Genomic DNA, 23,869 nt, shown 5'->3' with positions numbered 1-23,869 from the left:
CTCAGTGAAAAGTTAAAAGATTTACGTGAGGACAAACCTGCAATCTAACGTTGTCAGCACTATATTCTGAGAACAAGTAGAACTTTAAGTGTTGTTACATGATAAAATGATTAAAGACAATAATTTTTTAACTATTTATCTTAAAAACAATGAAGTTTACTTAAGCTTACAATTCAATTAGCCCGCTCCAGTATCCTCCTAATGCCACAGTGAACACAGCAATTACAAAAATAACCACCATAGTATAGTCAAAGTCAGGCCACGACGGAGAATACATTTTCACAATGATGTTATCTCCGAGAGTCTGAAATGCACAATAACAGTTAATACACCGGAATTCACTTTCTTTTTACTATAGAGTATGGAAGCAGTATTCCAATTTCATTCTGGAATGGACAGGATATATAAGACAGTCAAGAATAACAGAATTATTTTGACAACACAATATAGTCTCTTGTCAAAATTATGAGGCTTTGCCTTATTAAAAGCAAAAGTGTGGTGTTTCACACATTGACATTGTGTTTAAGGATTTAAAATTAAGATAAATGATATGACACAAAGATTTTAAAGAGGCTGAAACAAAGAAATATCCTTTCAAACATCAAGACTCTGAAACACCTTGTGCTAAATGGGGAGGGGTTAAATAAGACTTGAATGAGACTAACAAGTTCCATCTTACTAGCAAATGGAACATATATAATAATTTAAATATCAGTGGTTTAAAGTACAAAATTGTACTATTTATAAACTTTATCTAACAGATAATTATTAATTTACCTGCTTCATATCTTTAAAGTCTTTGTGGTTTATAAATGCAATCAATATTTTCACATCAAGATATTCAGATTTGTTCCCTGAGGGAGGAAACTAAAAGAAAAGAAAACATATGAAAACTTATGAACTACTGGTAAAGTACAAATTATTCATTAAATACAAATATCTCTTTAAAGTTATAAAACAATGTTTCATGTGGTTTTCTCTTAATATTATAATATTAAAAAGGATTCAAACTGGAATCTTTTTAGCATAAATTTAAACTGCTATTTTATATACACACACACACACACTCCTAACATATCTTGTCTATTTTACGAATGGAAAAGAAACAAAATTTTCCAATTAAACACCTCTTATATCCAGAATGTTTAAGAATACTACCATCATATTATTCAAAACTCAGCCCCTATAGCACATGGAACCCTACTTAATGTTATGTGGCAGCCTGAATGAGAGGGGAATTTGGGGGAGAACGGATACATGTATATGTATGGCTGAGACCCCAATCAGTCAACCCTAAAGGAATCAGTCCTGAATATTCACTGGAAGGACTGATGCTGAAGCTGAAACTCCAATACTCTGGCCACCTCATGTGAAGAACCAACTCATTGGAAAAGACCCTGATGCTGGGAAAGATTGAAGGCGGGAGGAGAAGGGGACAACAGAGGATGAGATAGTTGGATGGCATCACTGACTCGATGGACATGAGTTTGAGTAAGCTCTGGGAGTTGGTGATGGACAGGGAAGCCTGGCGTGCTGCAGTCCATGGGGTCGCAAAGAGTCAGACACGACTGAGTGACTGATCTGAACTGAGACCCTTCACTGTTCAGAATCTACCACAACATTGTTTGTTAATTGGCTACATCCCAATGAAAAACAAAAAGTTTAAAACAAAACCCAAAAAACCCCCTGAAACACTCAGCCCCAAACCACACACAAAGAATATAGTTCAGTTCCTGTAAAATTTGATATCAAGAACTCAAAAGAAGTTATTATAGTTTAATAACTTACTAGGACACTGTTATTGGCAACCAACAAAGCTTCAGCACCTCCTGTTCGTGCAATTTTGGCTTTTTCCAGAAAACGGCAGGTTCCCCACTGTACCACAACTGCTTTGTTCTTTATTCCATCTGGAGGAATATCAGAAATGTTGCAGAGTGGTGTGGTAGTCAGATTCATCAAACTAGTGGAAGTCTGGAAAGAAGAAATGTCTTTAATATTACAGATATCATATTTCACCCTAAAGGCATTCAAAGAGAGTATCAACATTGGTTTAACACAAAGTTCCTTTAAATTAGAAACATTTGATGACAATCAGGCTTTGAGGTAGGTATTTTTTAATTTTATAACTTGTTTTTCTCATAAAGAGAAAAATACTAAAGCAAAAGCAAAAATATTTATTAATCATAATGTTAAAATTAGGTTACATACAGAAACATTATAACCACTCATTCTCACCATTCAATATTTTGTTATAAATAAATAGAAACTGTGATTTACTTACTGCATTTTCTAGGGTACTTGGAAGAGATGTCCAGTGAGGGTTATATAGCATGCAGTAGTCCTTAGATGGTGAAGGCGTGCCATTTCCAGAGGCATGGAGGATTGCTTCGTGAGCAGCTGTCTGGGACACAAACAATAATTTTCATGGTGGCAATGATTCAGCTTGCCAAGAACTAAGGATTTTAATAAAACTATTTATATACAGGTTTGACCACATTTCCTTAAGGGGTAAGGTCCTCCAATGAACTTCTTAGAGGAAATAGTAAAACTGTACATGGTTGCTCAGAAAACATTCTTTAAGGAAGTCACTTTCTTAATGGCCCTTTTTATAAGGGCCATATCCCAGGGAGGAATCTTGTTATGATGTCATAACTTCGACACTCCCTTCACACCCTGAAACTTTACTTCCCAATCTCTCATGAGTTATTATTTCATTATTCATATTCTATAAAAGACAATGCACCTGAAATCCCTTAACCTACGTTACCTTTCATATTATATGAGTTACTAGGGTAAACATTAAAAAATTTTTTCCCCTTTTATTTTTGGCTGTGCTAGGTCCTTGTGGCTGGCGGGCTCTTCTGTGGTTGCGGCAAGCTGGAGCTGCCCTCCAGTTGCAGGGTGCAGGCTTCTCATTCGGCGGCTTCTGTGACAGAGCACGGGCCAGAGGGATGCCGGTGTTAGTAGCTGCCACATGCGGGCTCAGTACTTGTGGCACAGGGGCTTAGGTACTCTGTGGCATGCGGGATCTTCCACGTGTCTCCTGCATTGCAGGGTAAACTTCTAAGTGCTCTCTTTGGAAATGAACCAGGGAAACTAGAAATCTCAAGTTTTCAAGACCCTGCAAAAAATCTATTCAAAAAGACCAATCTAGAGTTTATAGTGAAAAAAGAAGATCTAGAAGAATGTTCTTTCCTTACCCCTCATTTCCCACTACTGAGAAAGAAGAGAGACAAGAGGTAATAAGTGACTAAAAGGATAACCATAGTACATGGGGGTAGGGGGATGGGAGTGGAACCTTTGATATGAAGAAACAGCCCAAGACAACTACAATACTACTCCACATCACAATTCCCTTTAAAATTGGATCAATCCAGATCCTTCCTCTCTCCTTTGAGAAAATCTTACGCTACAACCAAAGGGAGAAAAAAGATCGTTTGGCAGTTAAAGATAATGTACTACTAAGCCTCTGCCACTAAAGCATGCACCAACAAGAAATTGCTGCTATTTGACCATTTTTGATCTATTAATTTTGTAAATTTGTAATTTTGGTAATTACATAGAAGTCAATCTAAATATCTAAGAAGTACAGAAATGTTCTAATCCATTCTCTCCTACCTAAAATCTCCTGTGAACACTTGGGATTTGAGGGCTTTCTGGCATACTTGGGACTTCCTTAGCTTATGGATCTAAGCAAGTGTAGGGAATTCTTCAAAAATGCCATCAGAATACAAAAAATGTTACATAAGGAAATTATTTCTGGAAAAAAGAAACAGTTTTCGTTCAGCTAAATACTCAGTGGCTGTGAATGGATTCTGACAGCAGAGGTGGACTGATCTGTTGAAATTCTTACTGAATCTATTATTTGGGATTGTTTGATGTTCAAGCTATGCCCAATTTGGTCAGTTTGCAAATATGGCCTCTTCCACCTTGCTTGTTGTATCCTTTTGACAAGACCCCATTAGTCTTTGAGGACTTCCTTGTTTCTAGGCTGAATTTATCCTTTACCGGTCACAGATCAGAACCAGTCATTCTCCTAAGCTCCTTTTGGAAAGCACTGTATTTAAATCAGGATTTGGTTTTAACCAAAAGCAAATGAAAAAGGAAAGATAAAAGAAGCTAAAGGTAAAGGAGAAAAGGAAAGATACACCCACCTGAATGCAGAGTTCCAAAGAATAGCAAGGAAAGATAAGAAAGCTTTCCTCAGTGATCAATGCAAAGAAATAGAGGAAAACAACTGAATGAGAGATACCAAGGGAACATTTCATGTAAGTTCAGTTCAGTTCAGTCACTCAGTCATGTCCAACTCTTTGCGACCCCATGGACTGCAGCACTCTAGGCTTCCCTGTCCATCACCAACCCCTGGAGCTTACTTAAATTCATGTCCATTGAGTCGGTGATGCCATCCAACCATCTTATCCTCTGTCATCCCCTTCTCCTCCTGCCTTCAATCTTTCCCAGCATCAGGGTCAATAAAGGACAGAAATGCTATGGACCTAACAGAAGCAGAAGATATTAAGAGGCGGTGGCAAGAACACACAGAAAAACTATACAAAAAGATCTTCATGACCCAGATAACCACGATATTATCACCTACCTAGAGCCAGACATCCTGGAATGCGAAGTCAAGTGGGTCTTATGAAGGATCACTACAAACAAAGCTAGTGGAGGTGATGAAATTCCAGTTGAGCTATTTCAAGTCCTAAAAGATGATGCTCTGAAAGTGCTGCTGTGAATATGCCAGCAAATTTGGAAAAACTCAGCAGTGGCCTCAGGACTGGAAAAAGTCAGTTTTCATTCCAATCCCAAAGAAAGGCAAGGCCAAAGAATGTTCAAACTACCACACAATTGCACTCATCTCACACGCTATCAAAGTAATACTTAAAATTCTCCAAGACAGGCTTCAATGGTACATGAACTGAGAACTTCCAGATGTTCAAGCTAGATTTAGAAAAGGCAGAAGAACCAGAGATCAAATTGCCAACATCCCCTGGATCATTGAAAAAGCAAGCGAGTTCCAGAAAAACATCTACTTCTGCTTTATTGACTACACAAAAGTCTATGACTGTGTAGATCACAACAAACTGTGGAAAATTCTCCAACAAATGGGAATACCAGACCACCTGACCTACCTCCTGAGAAATCTGTGTGCAGGTCAAGAAGCAACAGTTAGAACTACACATGGAACAACAGACTGGTTCCAAATCGGGAAAGGAGAACATCAAGGCTGTATACTGTCACCATGCTTATTTAACTTCTATGCAGAGTACATCATATGAAATGTCAGGCTGGATGAAGCACAAGCAGGAACCAAGATTGCAGGGAGAAATATTAATAACCTCAGATATGCAGATGATACCACCCTTATGGCAGAAAGCAAAGAAAAACTAAAGAGCCTCTTGGTGAAAGTGAAAGAGGAGAGTGAAAAAGTTGGCTTAAAACTCAACATTCAAAAAACTAAGATCATGGCATCTGGTCCCAACACTTCATGGCAAATAGATGGGGAAACAATGGAAACCGTAACAGACTTTATTTTCTCGGGCTCCAAAATCACTGCAGATAGTGACTGCAGCCATAAAATTAAAAGACACTTGCTCCTTGGAAGAAAAGTTATGACCAACCTAGACAGCTTATTAAAAAGCAGAGACGTTACTTTGCCGACTAGTCAAAGCTATTATTTTTCTCAGTATGGATGTGAGAGTTGGACCATAAAGAAAGCTGAGGGCTGCAGAATTAATGTTTTTGAACCGTGGTGCTGGAGAAGATTCTTGAGAGTCCCTTGGACTGCAAGGAGATCCAGCCAGTCGGAAATCAGTCCTGAATATTCCTTGGAAGGACTGATGCTGAAACTGAATCTCCAATACTTTGGCCACCTCATGTGAAGAACTGACTCACTGGAAAAGATCCTGATGCTAGGAAAGACTGAACGCAGCAGGGGATGACAGAGGATGAGACAGTTGGATGGCATCACCGACCCAATGGCCGTGAGTCTGAACAAGCTCCAGGAGTTGGTGATGGACAGGGAAGCCCGGCGTGCTGCAGTCCATGGGGTGACAAAGAGTCAGACGCGACTAAGGGAATGAACTGACTGACTTGGTTTTAACTGTGTCTAGGCTGCTGAAGTGGTATAACCTTTACAACAGACAACTGGCCATATCAATCAAACTTTTTTTTATTAGAATAGAGTTGCTTTACAATGTTGTTTAGTTTCTGCATTACAACAAAGTGAATCAGCTACATGTGCATATATATTCCCTCTCTCTTGAGCCTTCCTCCCACCTCCTCAATCAAACATTCTTTAATATATATAATTCACTGATTCATATCTTACAGTTGTATTAATATTACACAATGCACAAGACTGTAGAAAGATAAACGTCCAGTGATATTCACTGCAATATTATCTGTTAGAGCAAAAACAGAAAACATCTTCTACAGATGAGGATCCATTACATTATGGTATGTATTGTACACAGCTTTAAAAAGAAAGAACTTGATCTACTTGTAGAAATACATATCCATAGAGAGAAAAGCAAATTCCAAAAAGATATTTACAATGTTTCCTATTTTTATAAAAACAAAGCTCCCTATATGTACCTGTACATTTATGTAAACTTAAAGAATGACAGAGACACACACCAGCCTGTTTAAAAAAAAAAAGAAGAAGAGGAAAACAAAAGCAAAGATGAAGATGTAAAAAGACTGGAAAGAGAAAATTAAAAAAGGAAAACACAATCAAAGGAAACAAAAAGGTATGAAATCCCTCTTGCCATCCTGCCCACAGTCACCCCTTAGGGGATTTTCTCACGTCTTTCCAGATACTATATATGAATATTTAAGATAGAAAGACAGAGCTCAAATATATAGTTTGTTTTACACATATGGGATCATATTATATATACTACTGTATAGCTTTTTTTTGTATAGCTTTTCTAAAATTTATTTTTAAAAACTTATTGAAGTATAATTGATTTATAACTCTGAGTTAATTTCTACTGTAAAGTGATTCAGTTCTACATATATATATATATATATACATATTTTTTCATTATGATTTATTAGAGGATATTGAATATAGTTCCCTGTGCTATACAACAAGACTCTGCGGTTTATCCTATATGTAATAGCTTGCATCTGCTAATTACAAACTCCCAATCCTTTCCTCCTCAACACCCCTTCCGCTAAGCAAGTCTATTCTCTATATCTGTGAGTCTGTTTCTGTGTCACAGATAAATTCATTTTTGTCATATTTTAGATTCCACATGTAAGTGATATCACATGGTATCTGTCTTTCTCTTTCTGACTTACTTAGTATAATCTAGGTCCAACCATGTTGATACAAATGGCATTGTTTCACTCTATCAGGGCTGAGAGGTATTCTGTTGTTTATGTGTACCATATCTTCTTTATCCACTCATCTGTGAATGAACATTTAGGCTACTCCCATGTCTTGGCTACTGTAAATAGTGCTGCTATGAATACTGCATTGCATGTATCTTTTTGGGCTTCCAGGTGGCTCAGTGGTAAAGAATCTGCCTACCAATGCAGGAGACGTGGGTTCGATCCCTGGGTCAGGAAGATCCCCTGGAGTAAGAAATGGCATGTATCTTTTTGAATCATAGTTTTCTCTGTATAAGCTCGGGAGTGGGATTGCAGGATCATATAGCAACGCTAGTTTTTTGAGGAACCTCCATGCTGTTTTCCATATTGGTTGAACCAATTTACATTTCTAACAACAGTGTAGGAGGGTTCCCCTTTCTCCACACTCCCTCCAGTATTCGCTATTTGTAGACTTTTTAATGATGGTCATCCTGACTGGGGTAAAGAGGTACCTCACTGTAGTTTTGATTGGCAGTTCTCTAATAATTATGGGCTTCCTGGTGGCTCAGACTGTCTGTCTGCAATGCTGGAGACCCAGGTTCGATCCCTGGGTCGGGAAGATCCCCTGGAGAAGGAAATGGCAACCCACTCCAGTACTCTTGCCTGGAAAATCTCATAGACAGAGGAGCCTGGTAGGCTACAGTCCATGGGGTCGCAATGAGTCGGACACGACTGAGCGACTTTACTTACTTACTCTCTAATGATTAGCAATGTTGAGAATCTTTTCATGTGATTGTATGTTAGCCTATATGTATTTTTTGGAGAAATGTTTATTTACCTCTTCTGCCCATTTTTCAACTGGGTTGTTTGTTTTAATGTTTCTGGGCTGCATGAGCTATTTGTATATTTTGGAAATTAAACCTCTGCAGGTCACTTCATTTGCAAACTTTTTCCCAGTCCATAGGTTCATCTTTTCATTTTGTTTATGGTTTCCTTTGATGTACAAAAGTTTGTAAGTTTGTCATATCCCATTTGTTTATTTTTGCTTTTATTTCTATTGCCCTGGGAGACTGACCAAAGAAAACACTGGTATAGTTTATGTCAAAGAATGTTTTGTCTATGTTCTCTTCATAAGAGTATTGAAGTGTCATGTCTTATATTTAAGTCTTTAAGCCATAAAATTTAAATTTTATATGTCAGATTTTCCATATTGATACATATACACTATTTCCTTTTACACAAAATATGGTATTGTATGTACGTATGTAAAAATATGTATGATATTCAGCATTACTTTCATAATTACAAAAGCTAAGGGATTTTTTAAAAAGCTTAAAAGTATAAGAAAATACAAAGATATCCAACTATGAGAAACATTTATTGCTATAGAGGGACTACAATCTTCCTATGATGGTAGAAAACTACTATTGACATAAGCAAAACTCACTGATACGGGAATTACTAAGGTAAAACACGGAGAAGGTAATGGCTCCCCACTCCAGTGTTCTTGCCTGGAGAATCCCACGGACGGGGGAGCCTGGTGGGCTGCCGTCTATGGGGTCGCACAGTGTCGGACATGACTGAAGCGACTTAGCAGCAGCAAAGTAAAACACAAATTTTAGTGGAAGATTAGTATAAGAGAGGAAAGTATACCCACATATAATTGTAGAATAGTTAGTATTAGTTACGGAACATGCAGTAAATTTCTTTAACAAGCTAATATACCCAAACAATTTAAGCATTTCCACTACATTTTAATAGCTCGGTAAAATTTCTCATAGAGATTATACAGCTTTGAACATTGAGTTTATCCACAATAGACTTCATGTGTTTTTGGAAGTATAGGTCTGGGATAAAATGGCAGTTCACCATTTACTTGCTAGGTTACAAGTCATTTAACCTGTTCTGGGTGTCATCATTAGATTATTTGGGGGGGGTGGAGGCGTGGTGGTGCATGGCTTGAGGAATCTTAGGTCTCCATCCAGGGACTGAACATGGGCCCTGGCAATAAAAGCACCGAGTCCTGACCACTGGACTGCCAGGGAATTCCCTCTTCAGCTTTGGTATGACAAAAACGTCCAGACCTCACAGAGCTGTCACAACGATTAAGTTAGATCATGCAACTGTTAACACATATTAAGCTCATAATAAATGATAACTGTTACTATTAATAATATATCTAGCACCTTGCCATGTACTTGTACCATGCAGGAGAAATACAAGATGATTAGCGATTGCTTAGGGCTTGGCAGGGGAGAAAGCAATGGCACCCCACTCTAGCACTCTTGCCTGGAAAATCCTATGGATGGAGGATTCTGGTAGGCTGCAGTCCATGGGGTCACTAGGAGTCAGACACGACTGAGCGACTTCACTTTCATTTTTTACTTTCATGCACTGGAGAAGGAAATGGCAACCCACTCCAGTGTTCTTGCCTGGAGAATCCCAGCGACGGAGGAGCCTGGTGGGCTGCTGTCTATGGGATCGCACAGAGTTGGACACAACTGAAGTGACTTAGCAGCAGCAGCAGCAAGCAGCAGGGCTTGGTAGAAGGTGAAAATGGGAGTGATAGCTACACTATCACTATCAAGAAAGTTTCTTTCTCTCTTCCTTTTTTAAAAATGGACTTTATTTTTCAGATCACCTTTAGGGTCACAGCAAAACTGAGCAGGAAGTATGGTGTTCCTACATCTTTCCTTACCACACAAACTCATAGCCTCCCTCCAACCTCTGTTATAAACATTTGTTACCATCTATGAATCTACACTGACAATTTGTTACCACCCAAAGTCCATAGTTTACATTTACAGTATCCCCTGGTGTTTTATATTCTATTGGTTTTGACAAATATATAATGACATGCATCCGCCATTACAGTATCACATGGAAAAAGAAATAGTTTCACTATCTTAAAAATCCTCTGTGCTCGACCTATTTGGTTTCTTTTTGAGGTGATGTCAATGTTTTAACATTGACTGTAGTAATGGTTGCACCTATCTGTAAATATTTTAAAAGCCACTGAATTGTTCACTTTGAGTGGGTCAATTTTACGGTATATAAATCATATCTCAATAAAGCTGCTCCCTCCCCCCAAGAAACACTAAATAAGCAATTATAGTCTTGTTGGGAAGATTAAAAACAAACCTGAAACAGATAATCACAAACAGAATATGATTAAAGACAGAGTCTCTAGTAAAAGCTTTAGTAGTTCTTAGGCTGTTGGAAGGGCTTCACTGGTGGCTCAAATGGTAAAGAAAGTCCACCTGTAACACAGGAGACTTAGGTTCAGTTCCTGGGTCGGGAAGATCTCCTGGAGCATGGAATGGCTACCCACTCCAGTATTCTAGGCTGGAGAATTTGCATGGACAGAGGAACCTGGTGGGCTGGAGCCCATGGTGTTGCAGAGCTGGACACAACTGAGCAACTAACACTTCCACTTTTCACTTCAGGGTGCGGGAAATGCAAATTCTTGGACCCTATTCCAGATCTACTGAATCAGAAACACTGAGAAGTTTACTTTTAATAAGCCCTTATGGAAATTTTGATGCTTGCTAAAAAGTTTGAGTACCACAGCTGTACGGAGAAGGAAATGGCAACCCACTCCACTGTTCTTGCAGGGACAGAGGGGCCCGGGGGGTTACACAGTCCAGAGGGCTGCAAAAAGATTCAGAGATATGACTTAGTGACTAAACAACAACAATAATCACAAAACCAAAGACACGTGGATGGTGCTTCTCAAGATTTAATGTGCATACAAATTACTTAGTTATCATATTAAAATGCAGATTCTGATTCAGTGGGTCTGGGTGGAATCTGGGATTGTGCATTTCTAACAAGCATCCAGGTGATACTGCTGCTGCTGCTCTAGGACTCAACCTTGAGCAGCAAAAGCAATAAGGGAACAAGAGCGCAGTCATCCCTCAGTAACTGAGGGAGATTAGTTCCAGGACAGATAACGAAATCCAGGTATGTTCCTATCCCACAGATTTGCTTCCACACAAATTCAACCAACTGTAGATCACAAGAATAGTATACATATTGGAAAAAATCCAAGTATAAGCAGATGCACACAGTTCAAAACCCCGTAGTTCATGGGCCAACTGGCAGAAACCACATCACTGTGGGCCAAATACGTTGGGAAGCATAGAGGCCTGAAACGCAGTGTCCCTTCAAACATCACAAATATCAAATCAGGTGAGACTGGTGGTCCACCCGTGCTAGTACTAGATCACCTGAGAAAGACCCTATGGTGGAAGGACACCTTCCTTTACATCTTGCCAGTTAGACACATGCTTCAAAACATCTGAATTCTCCTTTGTAATCACTTGTGGGCTGGTCGTCTGTGACTTTACACAACTCTTAAAGAAAATATCCTCTTAGTAAGAAGCTTAGAATCAAGAGTTTGAAGTGATTTAGGGTAACAAAATCTAGTCCCTTTATTTCATGGCTCAAACAGGTCCAAAATGATCAAATCTCAAGTGGTCTCGGGGACCAGATTAGAACAGAGCTCTCTAAAACCCAGACCAGCCATCTTTCAACTCTGCTATCCTTCAAGTTCCTTTATGCAGCTAGACCCCCCTCCAGTATTAATATTGGCCACACATATCTCTGCATTAGCTGTTAACTCCTTTCCTGCCATGATACTGGGAATGGGTCTCCTACCACTACTCAAATTTCTCTAATACCCAATTAATTCCTCCCACACCCTAAATATCCCAAACTCAAACTTATCTTTTCCGTGTTACTGTTGTTCAGTCGCCCAGTCATGCATGACTCCTCGTGACCCCACGGACTGCAGTAAGTCAGGTCTCCCTGTCCCTCACCATCTCCCAAAGCTTGCCCAAGTTTATGTCCATTGCATCATTAATACTATACAGCCATCTCATCCTCTGATGCCCTCTTCTCTTTCTGCCCTCAAGCTTTCCCAGCATTAGTCTTTTCCAATGAGTCAGTTCCTCGCATCAGCTACCCAAAATATTGGAACTTCAGCTTCAGCATCAGTCCTTCCAATGCCTACTCAGGGTTGATCCCTTAGGATTGACTGGTTTCATCTCCTTGCTGTCCAAGAAACTTTCAGAAGTCTTCTCCAGCATCACAGTTTGAAGGCATCAATTCTTTGGTGCTCTGCTTTTTTTTACAGTCCAGCTCTCCTACAATCCTCCAAGTAACCCCACTTCTAGGACTCTAGAGTTTCATGGAATTCCTTTCCCTATGACAAGTGCTCCTAAATGCTTACCCCAAACCTTCCATCTTAATGCCAGTTCCTACAACCATTAGTTGTGGAGTCAAGTGTTCTTCATGGCCACTGAATCATCAGTCTCACATCCATGTCTTTATATTCCACATCTTGCTTGAGCTCACGTGCAAGGGAAGCAAGTTTACTAGACCACAGTGTGAACCAGTAAAGCAGTCCTTCCCATTTTTCTGATTCAAATTTATCTCACCTAAAACTTCATGGGATGTCTGCTGTTCATGAACATTGCCAAATTTACTTTATCCAGATCACTTGACTTCAATCATATTCCGTATCACCTTCTTTTCAAAACAATGTTTAGTTCTTTTTTTTTAATTGGTTGCACTGGGTCTTTGTTGCTGCTTGTGGGTTTTCTCCAGTGAGTGGGGGCTACTCTTCATTGCAGTGCTCGGGCTTCTCATTGCAGTGGCTTCACCTGTTGTGGAGCATAGGCTCTAGGGGGCGTGGGCTCAGTAGTTATGCTTGCAGGATTTAGAGCACTGGCTCAGTAGTTGGGGTGCACAGGCTCAGCTGCTCCATGGCATGTGGGATCTTTCTGGACCAGGGATCGAACCCATGTCTCCTGCACTGGCAGGTGGATTCTTAACCACTAGACCATGGACTTGGGGAGACCAAGTCTATCTTAATGTTATAGTTGCCTATTTTGACCATTTTTCTCCTAAATAACTTTTGGTATGACAAGAGTCAAATGATTACTGAAAGTCTAAACAAATAACCCAACTGTAATAGAGTATACTATACTCACATCCTTGCAGGTACACTATCTCCCCATTTTCCCAGACCAATCAGACCTTAAACAGAAGGACATAAAAAAGAACTGTACCTCATCTGTGTATTTACACTGAGTCAGTCTTGTGCTGACCTTCATGTCCCTATCTCTTGAGGCTACATCCATGCTTTATATTCCAATCTCCTGGTACTCCCAAGCACAGGCATTTGTATTCCTGGCCCCTGTTCACAAGGTCTCCTGATGCTGACTCACCAGCCCAATATTAATCTAGGAAACAGGCCCTTCTATTCCTGTCCAAGCGAACAGCATAGTTCGAGGATTCTTCTTTGACTGCGTTTCAGAGATTTGGTTTGCCTTCTATCTTTCTCCTTCAAAAGGTATCTAGCAGCACTGGACCTACTTTCCAAATTTAAGTCTTCACACATTCCTTTCAAAATAGCAATTCTCTAGCTAAACATACACACCACCATGAATCCATGCCACCTTTTAGGTTTGCCAATTGGTCCATTTTCACCTGATCAAGATCAAGCTCTGAAAAACACAGTGTTAACTTTTACTCTTGAAAATATTTAATTCCCTTAAAAAGCCTATGAACAAGCTGGAAATAGAACTGCCATATGACCCAGCAATGCCACTTCTGGGCATACACACCAAGGAAACCAGATCTGAAAGAGACATGTGCACCCCAATGTTCATCGCACTGTTTATAACAGCCAGGACATGGAAGCAACCTAGATGCCCATCAGCAGACGAATGGATGAGGAAGCTGTGGTACATATACACCATGGAATATTACTCAGCCATTAAAAAGAATTCATTTGAATCAGTTCTAATGAGATGGATGAAACTGGAGCCCATTATACAGAGCGAAGTAAGCCAGAAAGATAAAGACCACTACAGTATACTAACACATATATATGGAATTTAGAAAGATGGTAACAATAACCCTATATGCAAAACAAAAAAAGAGACTCAGATGTATAGAACAGACTTGTGGACTCTGTGGGAGAAGGCGAGGGTGGGATGTTTCAAGAGAACAGCATCGAAACATGTATATTATCTAGGTTGAAACAGATCACCAGCCCAGGTTGGGTGCATGAGACAAGTGCTCGGGCCTGGTGTACTGGGAAGACCCAGAGGGATCGGGTGGAGAGGGAGGTGGGAGGGGGGACCGGGATGGGGAATACATGTAAATCCATGGCTAATTCATTTCAATGTATGACAAAAACCACTGCAATGTTGTAAAGTAATTAGCCTCCAACTAATAAAAATAAATGGAAAAAAAAAAAGCCTATGAACAAAGCTAGTGGAGGTGATGGAATTCCAGCTGAACTATTTCAAATCCTAAAAGATGATACTGTTAAAAATGCTGCACTCAATATGCCAGCAAATTTGGAAAACTCAGCAGTGGCCACAGGACTGGAAAAGGTCAGTTTTCATTCCAATCCCAAAGAAGGGCAAGTCACAGACTATTCAAACTACTGCAAAAAATGCACTCATTTCACATGCTAGCAAGGTAATACTCAAAATCCTTCAAGCTAGGCTTCAACGGTACGTGAACCAAGAACTTCCAGATGTACAAGCTGGATTTAGAAAAGGCAGAGGATCAAATTTCCAACATCCACTGGATCACAGAAAAAGCAAGGGAATTCCAGAAAAACATCTGCTTCAATGACTATGATACAGTCTTTGACTCTGTGGATCACAAAAAATTGGAAAATTCTTCAAGAGATGGGAATATCAGACCACTTTTTCTGCCTCCTGAGAAACCTGTATGCAGGTTGAGAATCAACAGTTTAGGACCAGGTATGGAGCAACAGACTGGTTCCAAATTGGGAAAGGAGTATGTCAAGGCTGTACTTCTTGTCATGGCCTGCTCCTAAGACCTGCTGGATCAGAATTTGATTTTCATAGAATATTAAATTCAGTAAGCACTGATTTACAATAAAGGATAAGAAACTGCTGCCCAGATTAGAGCATAATCTCTAGGCAATAAGAATCATGCTTAACTAATCTGATTGTCACCCTGCTTATTTAACTTATATGTAAAATACATCATGAGAAATGCCGGGCTAGATGAAGCACACGCTGGAATCATTGCTGGGAGAAATATCATCAGATATGCAGATGATACCACTCAAATGGTAGAAAGCAAAGAGGAACTAAAGAGCCTCTTGATGAGAGTGAAAGAGCAGAGTGAAAAAGCTGGCTTAAAATTCAACATTCAGAAAATGAAGATCATGGCATCCAGTCCCATCACTTCATGGCAAACAGATGGGGAAAAAGTGGAAACTGTGACAGCTTTTATTTCCTTGGGCTCCAAAATCAATGGGGACAGAGACTGCAGACAAGAAATTAAAGACACTTGCTCTTTGGAAGAAAAGCTATGACAAACATAGACGTCATATTAAAAAGCAAAGATGTCACTTTGCAAAGTTCCATATAGTCAAAGCTATGGTTTTTCCAGTAGTCAGGTACAGATGTTCAGAGTTGGACCATAAGGAAGGCTGAGCGCTGAAGAATTGATGCTTTTGAACTGTGGTGCTGGAGAAGATTCTTGAGTCTCTTGGACAGCAAGGAGATCCAACCAGTCAATCCTAAAGGAAATAAACCCTGAATATTCATTGGAAGGACTGAAGCTGAAGCTGAAGCTCCAACTGGCCACCTGATGTGAAGAGCCGACTCAGAAGAGATCCTTTGGCTGGGAAAGATCGAAGGAAAGAGGAGAAGGGGACAACAAAGAACGGGATCGGTGGATGGCATCCTGACTCAGTGGACATGAATTTGAGCAAACTCTGTCAAATTCTGGACATGAATTTGAGTGAAGGACAGGGAAGCCTGGCATGCTGCAGTCCATGGGGTCACAAAGTGTCGGACACGATTTAGGGACTGAACAATAACAACAAAAAGCCTTAACAGATTAGTCAAGCATGATTCTTTTTGCCTAGAGATTATGCTGTAATTTGGGCAGCAATTTCTTATCCTTTATTATAGATCAGTGCTTCCTGAATTTAATGTTCTATTAAAATCAAATTCTGATCCAGCAGGTCTTAGGAGGAGGCCATGATTATGCATTTCTAACAAGCTTCCAAGTGATGCTCTGATGTTGTCTACAGAGTATATGGTTACAGATCTCATCATGTACAGCAGTGAAACTTACCAGGTTTCCAGATGTTACTGGGGTACTCCCAGGAATTTTCTTAAGAGGTCAAAGTCTCACTATAACTGCAGTATGCTGGTAGAGTCAATGCTCATGTTTTGGCCAGCAGTTCCACCATTTCATCCACAAGTTCACTCAAAAATCTTATGCATGTGTATCACTGGATCCCAAATCCCCCACCCACCTCCACAGTCTGTCAATTAAACCTGTTTCACATTATTTGTATTGCTATCCATTAGACATACTTAATCCTCTGGTTTGAAAGGACAATGTGTGAATGTGGCTAACTCTCATATTAACTCCCCCTGCAATCTTTCTTCATAAAATCTACAAATTAAACTATTCCTCTAATTTTAGATACTGCATGTGAAGGCTGGAGGTTTGGAGCAAGTTTTGCTAACAAACAGAATTTATTTAAAATGAGAACTAGAAATTAAAAAAAAAACACTTTATTTCTAAACCAAAAGATTAAAAGTTACAATGTAATCACTGAGTGTTAAACGCTCAGGAATAACAGTCATCCACACATTACCCTTATATCAGAGCAATGTAGAAGGTATCATTTTCTTTACATCTTCCTCTTTACACAGATTATGAGTTTCAGGTCAACAGCAACACAGTAAGAGTTAAAATGACCTCTACAGGAAAGGCAGAATGGAGGTTATGTGTCTGAATGATAGATGTTCCAAAGTCAGATCTAAGTAATTTTTAACTCACTATTATATATTTTCTATGCCTCTTTCCTCCCTAATAAATTCTATCAAGACAATCTTATGTTCTTTCTACTCCTACTTCCAGGATTCGAGGTTTATGGAAATGATGCACTGAGTTTGAGCAGGCCAAGATCCTCAGAGATGACATGAAACCTTACTTACCTCATTAGCGGCTCAACGGAAGCTTGGGCACCCAACAGAGATTTACAGAGAATCACAAAGAGTCTGTGTGCCACTTTGGGGAAAGCAGATTCCCAGAACCATTCCTTAGACTTGGAGAATCTGGGGACAGGTAACAAGCTAAGATGTACCAGGGGGCAGGGAAGTAACAAGGTAACCATTTCATCCATTCAAAACTCTGCAGTCTATGAGGTGCTATGGGAGACAGAGGAGGATCAGTCAGCAAAAATTTCTCCTTCATGGGGCTTATGTCCTATTTGTTACCTAGATCCAGACTTCTCCTTGGTTTTCCTTAAGTAACATTACTATTTAACTATTATAGAATTTACAATTTACACTGGAATTCATAAACTCAAATGCCTAAAAGGCCAGCCATAAATCAAGTTGATTTAAGTCCACAGGACATGGTAATGTTTGGCAAATTCTGGTCTAAAAGTAATCAATTTTTTTTTTTTTAGTTAGTATTCTGGGGTAAGTGTCCATACCTGAAGACTTTATGGTCTAGATTTCTATAAACAGATTCAACTGCAGGTAAATTTTTAATAAAATTTAAATGTAATCATAAAAAATGATTACACACATAGTAAACATGACTCCTCCTATCTTTAGACCTTTTTTATGAACATAAATTCACAAATTTATCCAATAAATTTATCCAAATTTATCCTGTGATCTATTTTTGATTAAACAAATAAAACAAAAAAAAATTTAGTGAAAAAATATAAAAAGATGTCTAGAAAGCCTGGGTTCTAGTCTTCTTTTTGGTGACTTTCTATATGGTCTAGGACAAACCGTAATCTTCCAGAAACTCCTCTCAGGATTATTTTGAGATGCTAAGGAGATGTATGTGTAGGTGCTATATTCTGAGAATGCAGGGAGAGCGAGCTCCCTGGTGTCTTTTCTCATAAAGGCACCAACTCCATCACAAGAAACCCACTCTCTGACCTCATCTAAACCTAATTATCTCCCAAAGGCCCCATCTCCAAATACTATCAACATTGGGGGTTGGTGCTTCAACATATGAATTTTGGGAAGACACAATTCAATTCATGACAGCAGTTCAGCATGTCTCTGATAGGTTGGGTAGAAGAACACAACTACTTTCCTCAGGAAGTTAACAGAGAAGGGATTAAAGAAGATTCTTTGAGTTGGTATAGTATATCAAAGGAAGGAAGATTACAGCAAGTGAGTTTTCTGTTGGAGATCCTGATGATCACTTCAGGAAGGAGACAGATGGGCGCCAGCTGAATAGTTTCTCCCCTGTGGACAGAAACTCCATAAAATCAGGATGACTGAGGAAGCTGGGACCTACCTAGATAAGAGTTAAAGATCCCATATCCTCTTTCTCGAAGTCAAGGAGACGTCTGTGACTACACATGTGCAGAAAGGCTCTTTGGAGGTCAAAAAGGGAGGGGCCACTACCCCATTGTAAGTGATGTCAACTACCCATAGGCCTCTTTGCTAGAATTCAGCTTGGCTAAGAGATGCACTTGGACGCATGGGAGGACCCTGAGATATATACCAAATACAAGACTCAGAACCAGGAAAAGCAAGATAATTAGCCAAAGGGAATCCAGAAGAAATGCCCCATAAAAGTGCTTCAAACCACCACGAGGGCATGACTCTCTGAGCCCACCCGTGTGTCCTTGTACCCTTTTCCTCCTAGTGAACACTTCACTTGTTTCACCGCTTTCCGTTTCCATGTGGAAATTCACTTGCACACAGCTGACAGGACAGGGCCTCGCCACCGGCTGTGCTGGTCTAGTGGCAGGACTCGCTCCAGTGCTGCCCTGTAGCAGCATCTCTGCGGCCCAACCTCCATCTCTGGCCAGGAATGGAGATCCTGCCTCAAGCTGCTGCAGGCTGAGACCACCCAAGATCAATACGACACTTCAAATTATTTGAAGTAATGAAAACATGAATAGAACTTTTATAAAACACTATGAGAAAGACTCGGGATTCTTCAGAGAACTTTGAAACAATTTTAGAAAACAGATGCAGGCTACATTTCACTCATTCTCTTTGAAACAGAACTTTGTGACAGTCAGGGCTAGTGGTGGAAGCTAGACTGAGGAAAGATAAATGTAATATGGAATTCTGGCAAAGACAAGAGAGAATTAACTATCTGCCAGGCACTCTTTTCATGTCTAGACTCAAATGTTTAACGGGTTTAGAAGTCATTAAAACAGCCAGGCGGGCTGTAGCTTGAGCAAGATACACAGTAAGGTCATTCAGATGTTGAAGGGCCTTTCCAGAGGGTTTACTCTGCCTCTTCTACAAAGATATGACACTTTCTGGAGATTAAGTGCTGCTTCTAGAAGAGGATGATGACTCTGTTCTAACATGACCAAGAGAAAAGAGGCCCCATTGGACCAGCTTCAAAAGCCCAGAAAGAAGAAATGAAATAATTAAGCTGGCATCATTCATTCAAATGAACTCGAGAGGTCACCAGAGCTGTGAAAGTAGGGAAGAGGAGTAAACAAAGGCATCAGGGAGAAAGTGGTTAAAACAACAACAACAATAAAAGTAGAGAAGAAAAGGAACTAGGTATCCAGCAAGCAGGAGAGAGAGCTCCCTGCTGAGAAACAGGATGTGAGATTTATTTGAGTTCCTCAGAAAAGGAAAGGAACAAGAGACCATTTCAGGAAATTAAAGGAAGAAAGAGTGAAGAAGAAAACAAATCCACTGAGAAATCAATAAGAAATAGAAAATCAATAGTACTAGTTGGCACTAGAACAGATCTTTTCAACTTAAAAACATATTGTCAAGTATATTACAGTTACCAGCACAGCTCCTTGCATATATAAGGTGTACACTATTTGTGGAGTGAAAGAATATTATGAAATCCCCATAACAACCCTGTAACCAGGGAGTACTGAACTCAAAGATTAACATACTGAAATATGACAAAATACATACATATAATACAAAAAGAATAACATCTAGAATATGGGAGAGACAAACTAGTTACAATTTAGAACTGGGACAAACTTTTAGATTTGTGAAGCATCTGAAATTAAACGAAAAGTTTGTTTACATTTTTCTTGTGAGAGGCATTAGAGCTTTTAAAAAGAATTTCTAAAAAAAAAAAAAAAAAGAATTTCTATGTGAGTTTAGTAAGAATTTCGGGGGGAGGGTGTTCAGGATGGGAGCAACACCTGTATACCTGTGGCTGATTCATGTTGATGTATGGCAAAAACCATCACAATATTGTAAAGTAATTATTCTATTAAAATAAATTAATTAAAAAGAATTTCAGTGTGAATTTACGAGCAACTGATGTACTTATTATTAAATTATTAATTTGCACTCAGAAAGGATAGGTGGGAATTTATACACATGTATATATTCTTACAATTAGTTTAAGAAGTTCGAATAAAAATGAGTGCAAAACCACTAAACAAAATTTCATACCTAGGTTATAGTTTTATGTATATGTACATCCGAATTAACTTTTGGATACATCTAATTACAAAGTAAACAAAATCTCAACAAAGATTCAGACCAACACTACTGCTTTGTTATTCTCTTTATATCCTACTCCCCACATGCCATCCCTAACAATTTTTAGATACATTTCGTCATTCATGTTCCTAATACTGCCTAGCAGTTATGAAAACACCAAGGACACTTCGGGCTCTAAATCTGGTTTTTCAATAAATGTTAAAGACACTTTCACATTGAATACATTCACTAGTAGTAATTCTTTAAACTGGAGAGTAAGCAAAATACACTATTTCAGAAAAGTTACACATTCTAATGGAAAGAACTAGACAGACATACACCACAGCAATTCTATATAAAGCTCATGAAAGCTTCCAACTTGAAACTCCCTGCGGGAAATCTACAAGAAACAAAACTGAAACAGAGAACACCGGTGCCCTGCCCAACCACTTACTGAAGCTTCAACTACTTGGCATTGAATTTTAAGACATTATTACGTTTCTCTAATTATGAAAACAAACTTGAGGACACATATTTGTTACTGTTACTTAACTGGCTCTCCTTGCCTTTAAACTAGGCAGAGAACTGAAAACCACTAAAAGAATTACTCTGGTGTGTTCTTTAAAAAGTTATTTTGCATTATTACCAAAAAACCCCAGACATGAAATCAAATCAGCCCTAAGACGAAGCAGAAACACTGGGCGGGGGAATCTGTTTAAGAGCAGTCTTTGAACCGCTGAACATTCAGGGATCATGTATACTACTTTTCCTTCTTTCAGAGTTAGGGCTTGGGCGGGGGCGGGGGGGGGGGGTGGTCAAGCTTAAACAGCTGTAAGAAAGGCTGGACAATAAAATCAGAGGTCATTTAAAAATAGCCTGGAACGGTGAAAACCTACAGAGAAGCATCAAGGTCAAAATAGTATTAAGGGTTGGGCAGATAGCTTTCTCTGGGATAGGTACTGGGAGATCTCAAACGACACGAATGGGGGCTGGAAGGAGAGGGAGTAGCGAGTAAGTCAGGGGATGAAAGAAAAAAACCCGGCAGGCCGCGTAGAAGACGGAGAAGGGAGGCCGAGCCGGAGCAGGGACGGGTGGGGGAGGTCTGGCGGAGGAGGAGGCGGAGGAAGAGGAGGGGGCCCGGCCCCGCCCCGGGGAGGCCCGAGAGCCCTCCCGCCCCCCTTACCAAAGGGAGCAGGAAGCCCCAGAGCAGAGCGGCCGCGGCGGGGGGCAGCGGCGGCTGCCGACCCATCGAACTGACGGGGGGGCGCCGGGCGGCGCGTGCAGGCTCAGCGGGGCAGGCTCCGGGGCCCGTCGCGGTGCTGCCTCGGTGGCCGGGCGGGACAGGGTCGGACCGCGGCGCTTGACTGGGGCCGCCGCGGCTGCTGGAGCCGCCGCTGCGGCGCCGACTTCCTCTTCCGGCCCCGCCCGGAGGACGCGGAAACCCCCACGGGCCATGTGGAGTGCGGGGCGGCGCGCGCCTCCCGCCAGGCTCCCGGAGCTTCCCGACGCTGGCGGCCACAGGCGGCGGGTCTGGGCGTGTCTCTCTCCAGCTGCCTGACCTGAACTGTCCCCAAGTCCTGGCAGGCGAAGGGGCTTTTTCAAGGCCTTCTTCTTTGAAGCCGCGGAGCGTCTGTTCTCTTCCCCAGTAACTACCCAGGTGTTCGAGCCAGAATCCTACAAGCTCTGAGTCTTCTCATCTCCAGCAGTCCTAGGCACGCTCATGCTATGTCCCAAATCGGGTCACCTTCTCCCGAATCGCTGTGATCTAGGCCACTGATGTTTCTCTCCTCCAAACTGGTTTCAGTTTCCACTCCCCACAGACCATTGTCCACCCAGCTGTCCAGGAGAGAGCTTTTTGAAAATGTAAATCAGATCATGTCACTCCTAACCACACTTGGAACAAAATCAAAACTCTACTCTGGACGACGATTATGTAACAACGTCCTTGCCTTCTGTGACCCCATCTTCACGATTTTCCCATGCTTGCTTTAAGCCGCGCGGGCCCCCTTTGTTTCTTCTGGTCTTTGTAGTGGTAGTTCTCCCTGCTGGAATGCTCTTCTTTCTAAATACGCAGCACTCTGGCATTCACTTAGCAGCTTAAATGTCATTTTCTTAGTGGGAACTTATTGACATAATCTAAAGTAGCCACCCAGTCACTGTCATATCACATGATTTATTTAAATTCTCTGCATAGCACTTTTCACTCTTGCATTCTCTTATTTACCTCTTCGTTTATTTATGATATTGATTCCCATTTGATAGAAAGGAGTATCTTTGATTTGTTCACTCCTCTATCCATTACAACATTTGGCATAAAGGTGGTCCTCAGATATTTGTTGGATGAATATTCAATACCAAACACTGAATACAATGCTGTCCCTGCCATCCCACAGCTCAGGGTTTAGGAAAGAACAGAGATGTGTGAGCAAATAGTTCAAGGTGACTAATGACTCTTTTGTTTGCACAAGATGCTATGGGAGTATCAAAGGAACACTTAAAGGAGTGCCAGGAAAAATTTCAACTTAAGCTGAGTCTAGAAGGCTGAGTTAATTTTAGGCAGGCAATGGGTAGGGGAAGGGGGAGACTTCCAGGAAGAGTGAACCATTAGTGTCAAAGCGAAAGGTGACATTGGAGGAACTGCAAAACTCAGGCTTGGCTGAAGTTATGAGTGATGATAGATGAAGTGAGAGAAGAAGGCAGAGGCCAAATCACAAATAGATGGGAGAATCCTGCTTGGAATTTTAGGCTTCAGCTAGTTGGTGGTGGAAAGTGCAGTGATGGACAATTTCTGTTTAAAAGCTCACTGTGGTGGCAGACAGAGTGGCAGATAGGATTGAAACAGGGCAATACAGAAGCCAGGAGAACTGTTAGACAACAGAGTAGCCTGGCAGGCTACAGTGCGTGGGATCACAGGAGTTGGACACGACTTAGCAACTAAACCAACACCGCCACCACCACCAGTAACCTAACCCAAGCAGGAGTAGTGAGGGCCTGAACTGAGACAGAAGTGGCAGAAGAAATGGAAAGGAGAACGAGGTGGTGGGTCCAAAGACTGTGGCAGGATTTGGTAT

At 40.6% G+C, this 23,869-nt stretch overlaps 1 protein-coding gene across 2 annotated transcripts in view; it reads right to left on the bottom strand.

The window, feature by feature from the left end:
• SPPL2A (signal peptide peptidase like 2A) overlaps positions 1-22,211 on the bottom strand; it is a 53,800-nt gene extending 31,589 nt beyond the window's left edge. Inside the window, exons 1-5 of one of the 2 annotated variants that reach the window (XM_070469283.1) lie at positions 21,982-22,211; positions 2,282-2,401; positions 1,789-1,971; positions 778-867; positions 171-304 (exon numbers count right to left, since the gene is read on the bottom strand). In XM_070469283.1, the coding sequence (XP_070325384.1) occupies positions 171-304; positions 778-867; positions 1,789-1,971; positions 2,282-2,401; positions 21,982-22,047 (593 nt within the window). In that variant the 5' untranslated portion in view covers positions 22,048-22,211. The remainder of the gene's footprint in view (positions 1-170; positions 305-777; positions 868-1,788; positions 1,972-2,281; positions 2,402-21,981) is intronic. The other variant, XM_070469284.1, reaches the window with a different exon arrangement.
• Positions 22,212-23,869: the final 1,658 nt, after the last annotated feature.

This window comes from Odocoileus virginianus, chromosome 6 (assembly GCF_023699985.2).
Source record: "Odocoileus virginianus isolate 20LAN1187 ecotype Illinois chromosome 6, Ovbor_1.2, whole genome shotgun sequence".
NCBI classification, from domain to species: domain Eukaryota; kingdom Metazoa; phylum Chordata; class Mammalia; order Artiodactyla; family Cervidae; genus Odocoileus; species Odocoileus virginianus.
This window is presented reverse-complemented; position numbering and strand designations above follow the sequence as displayed.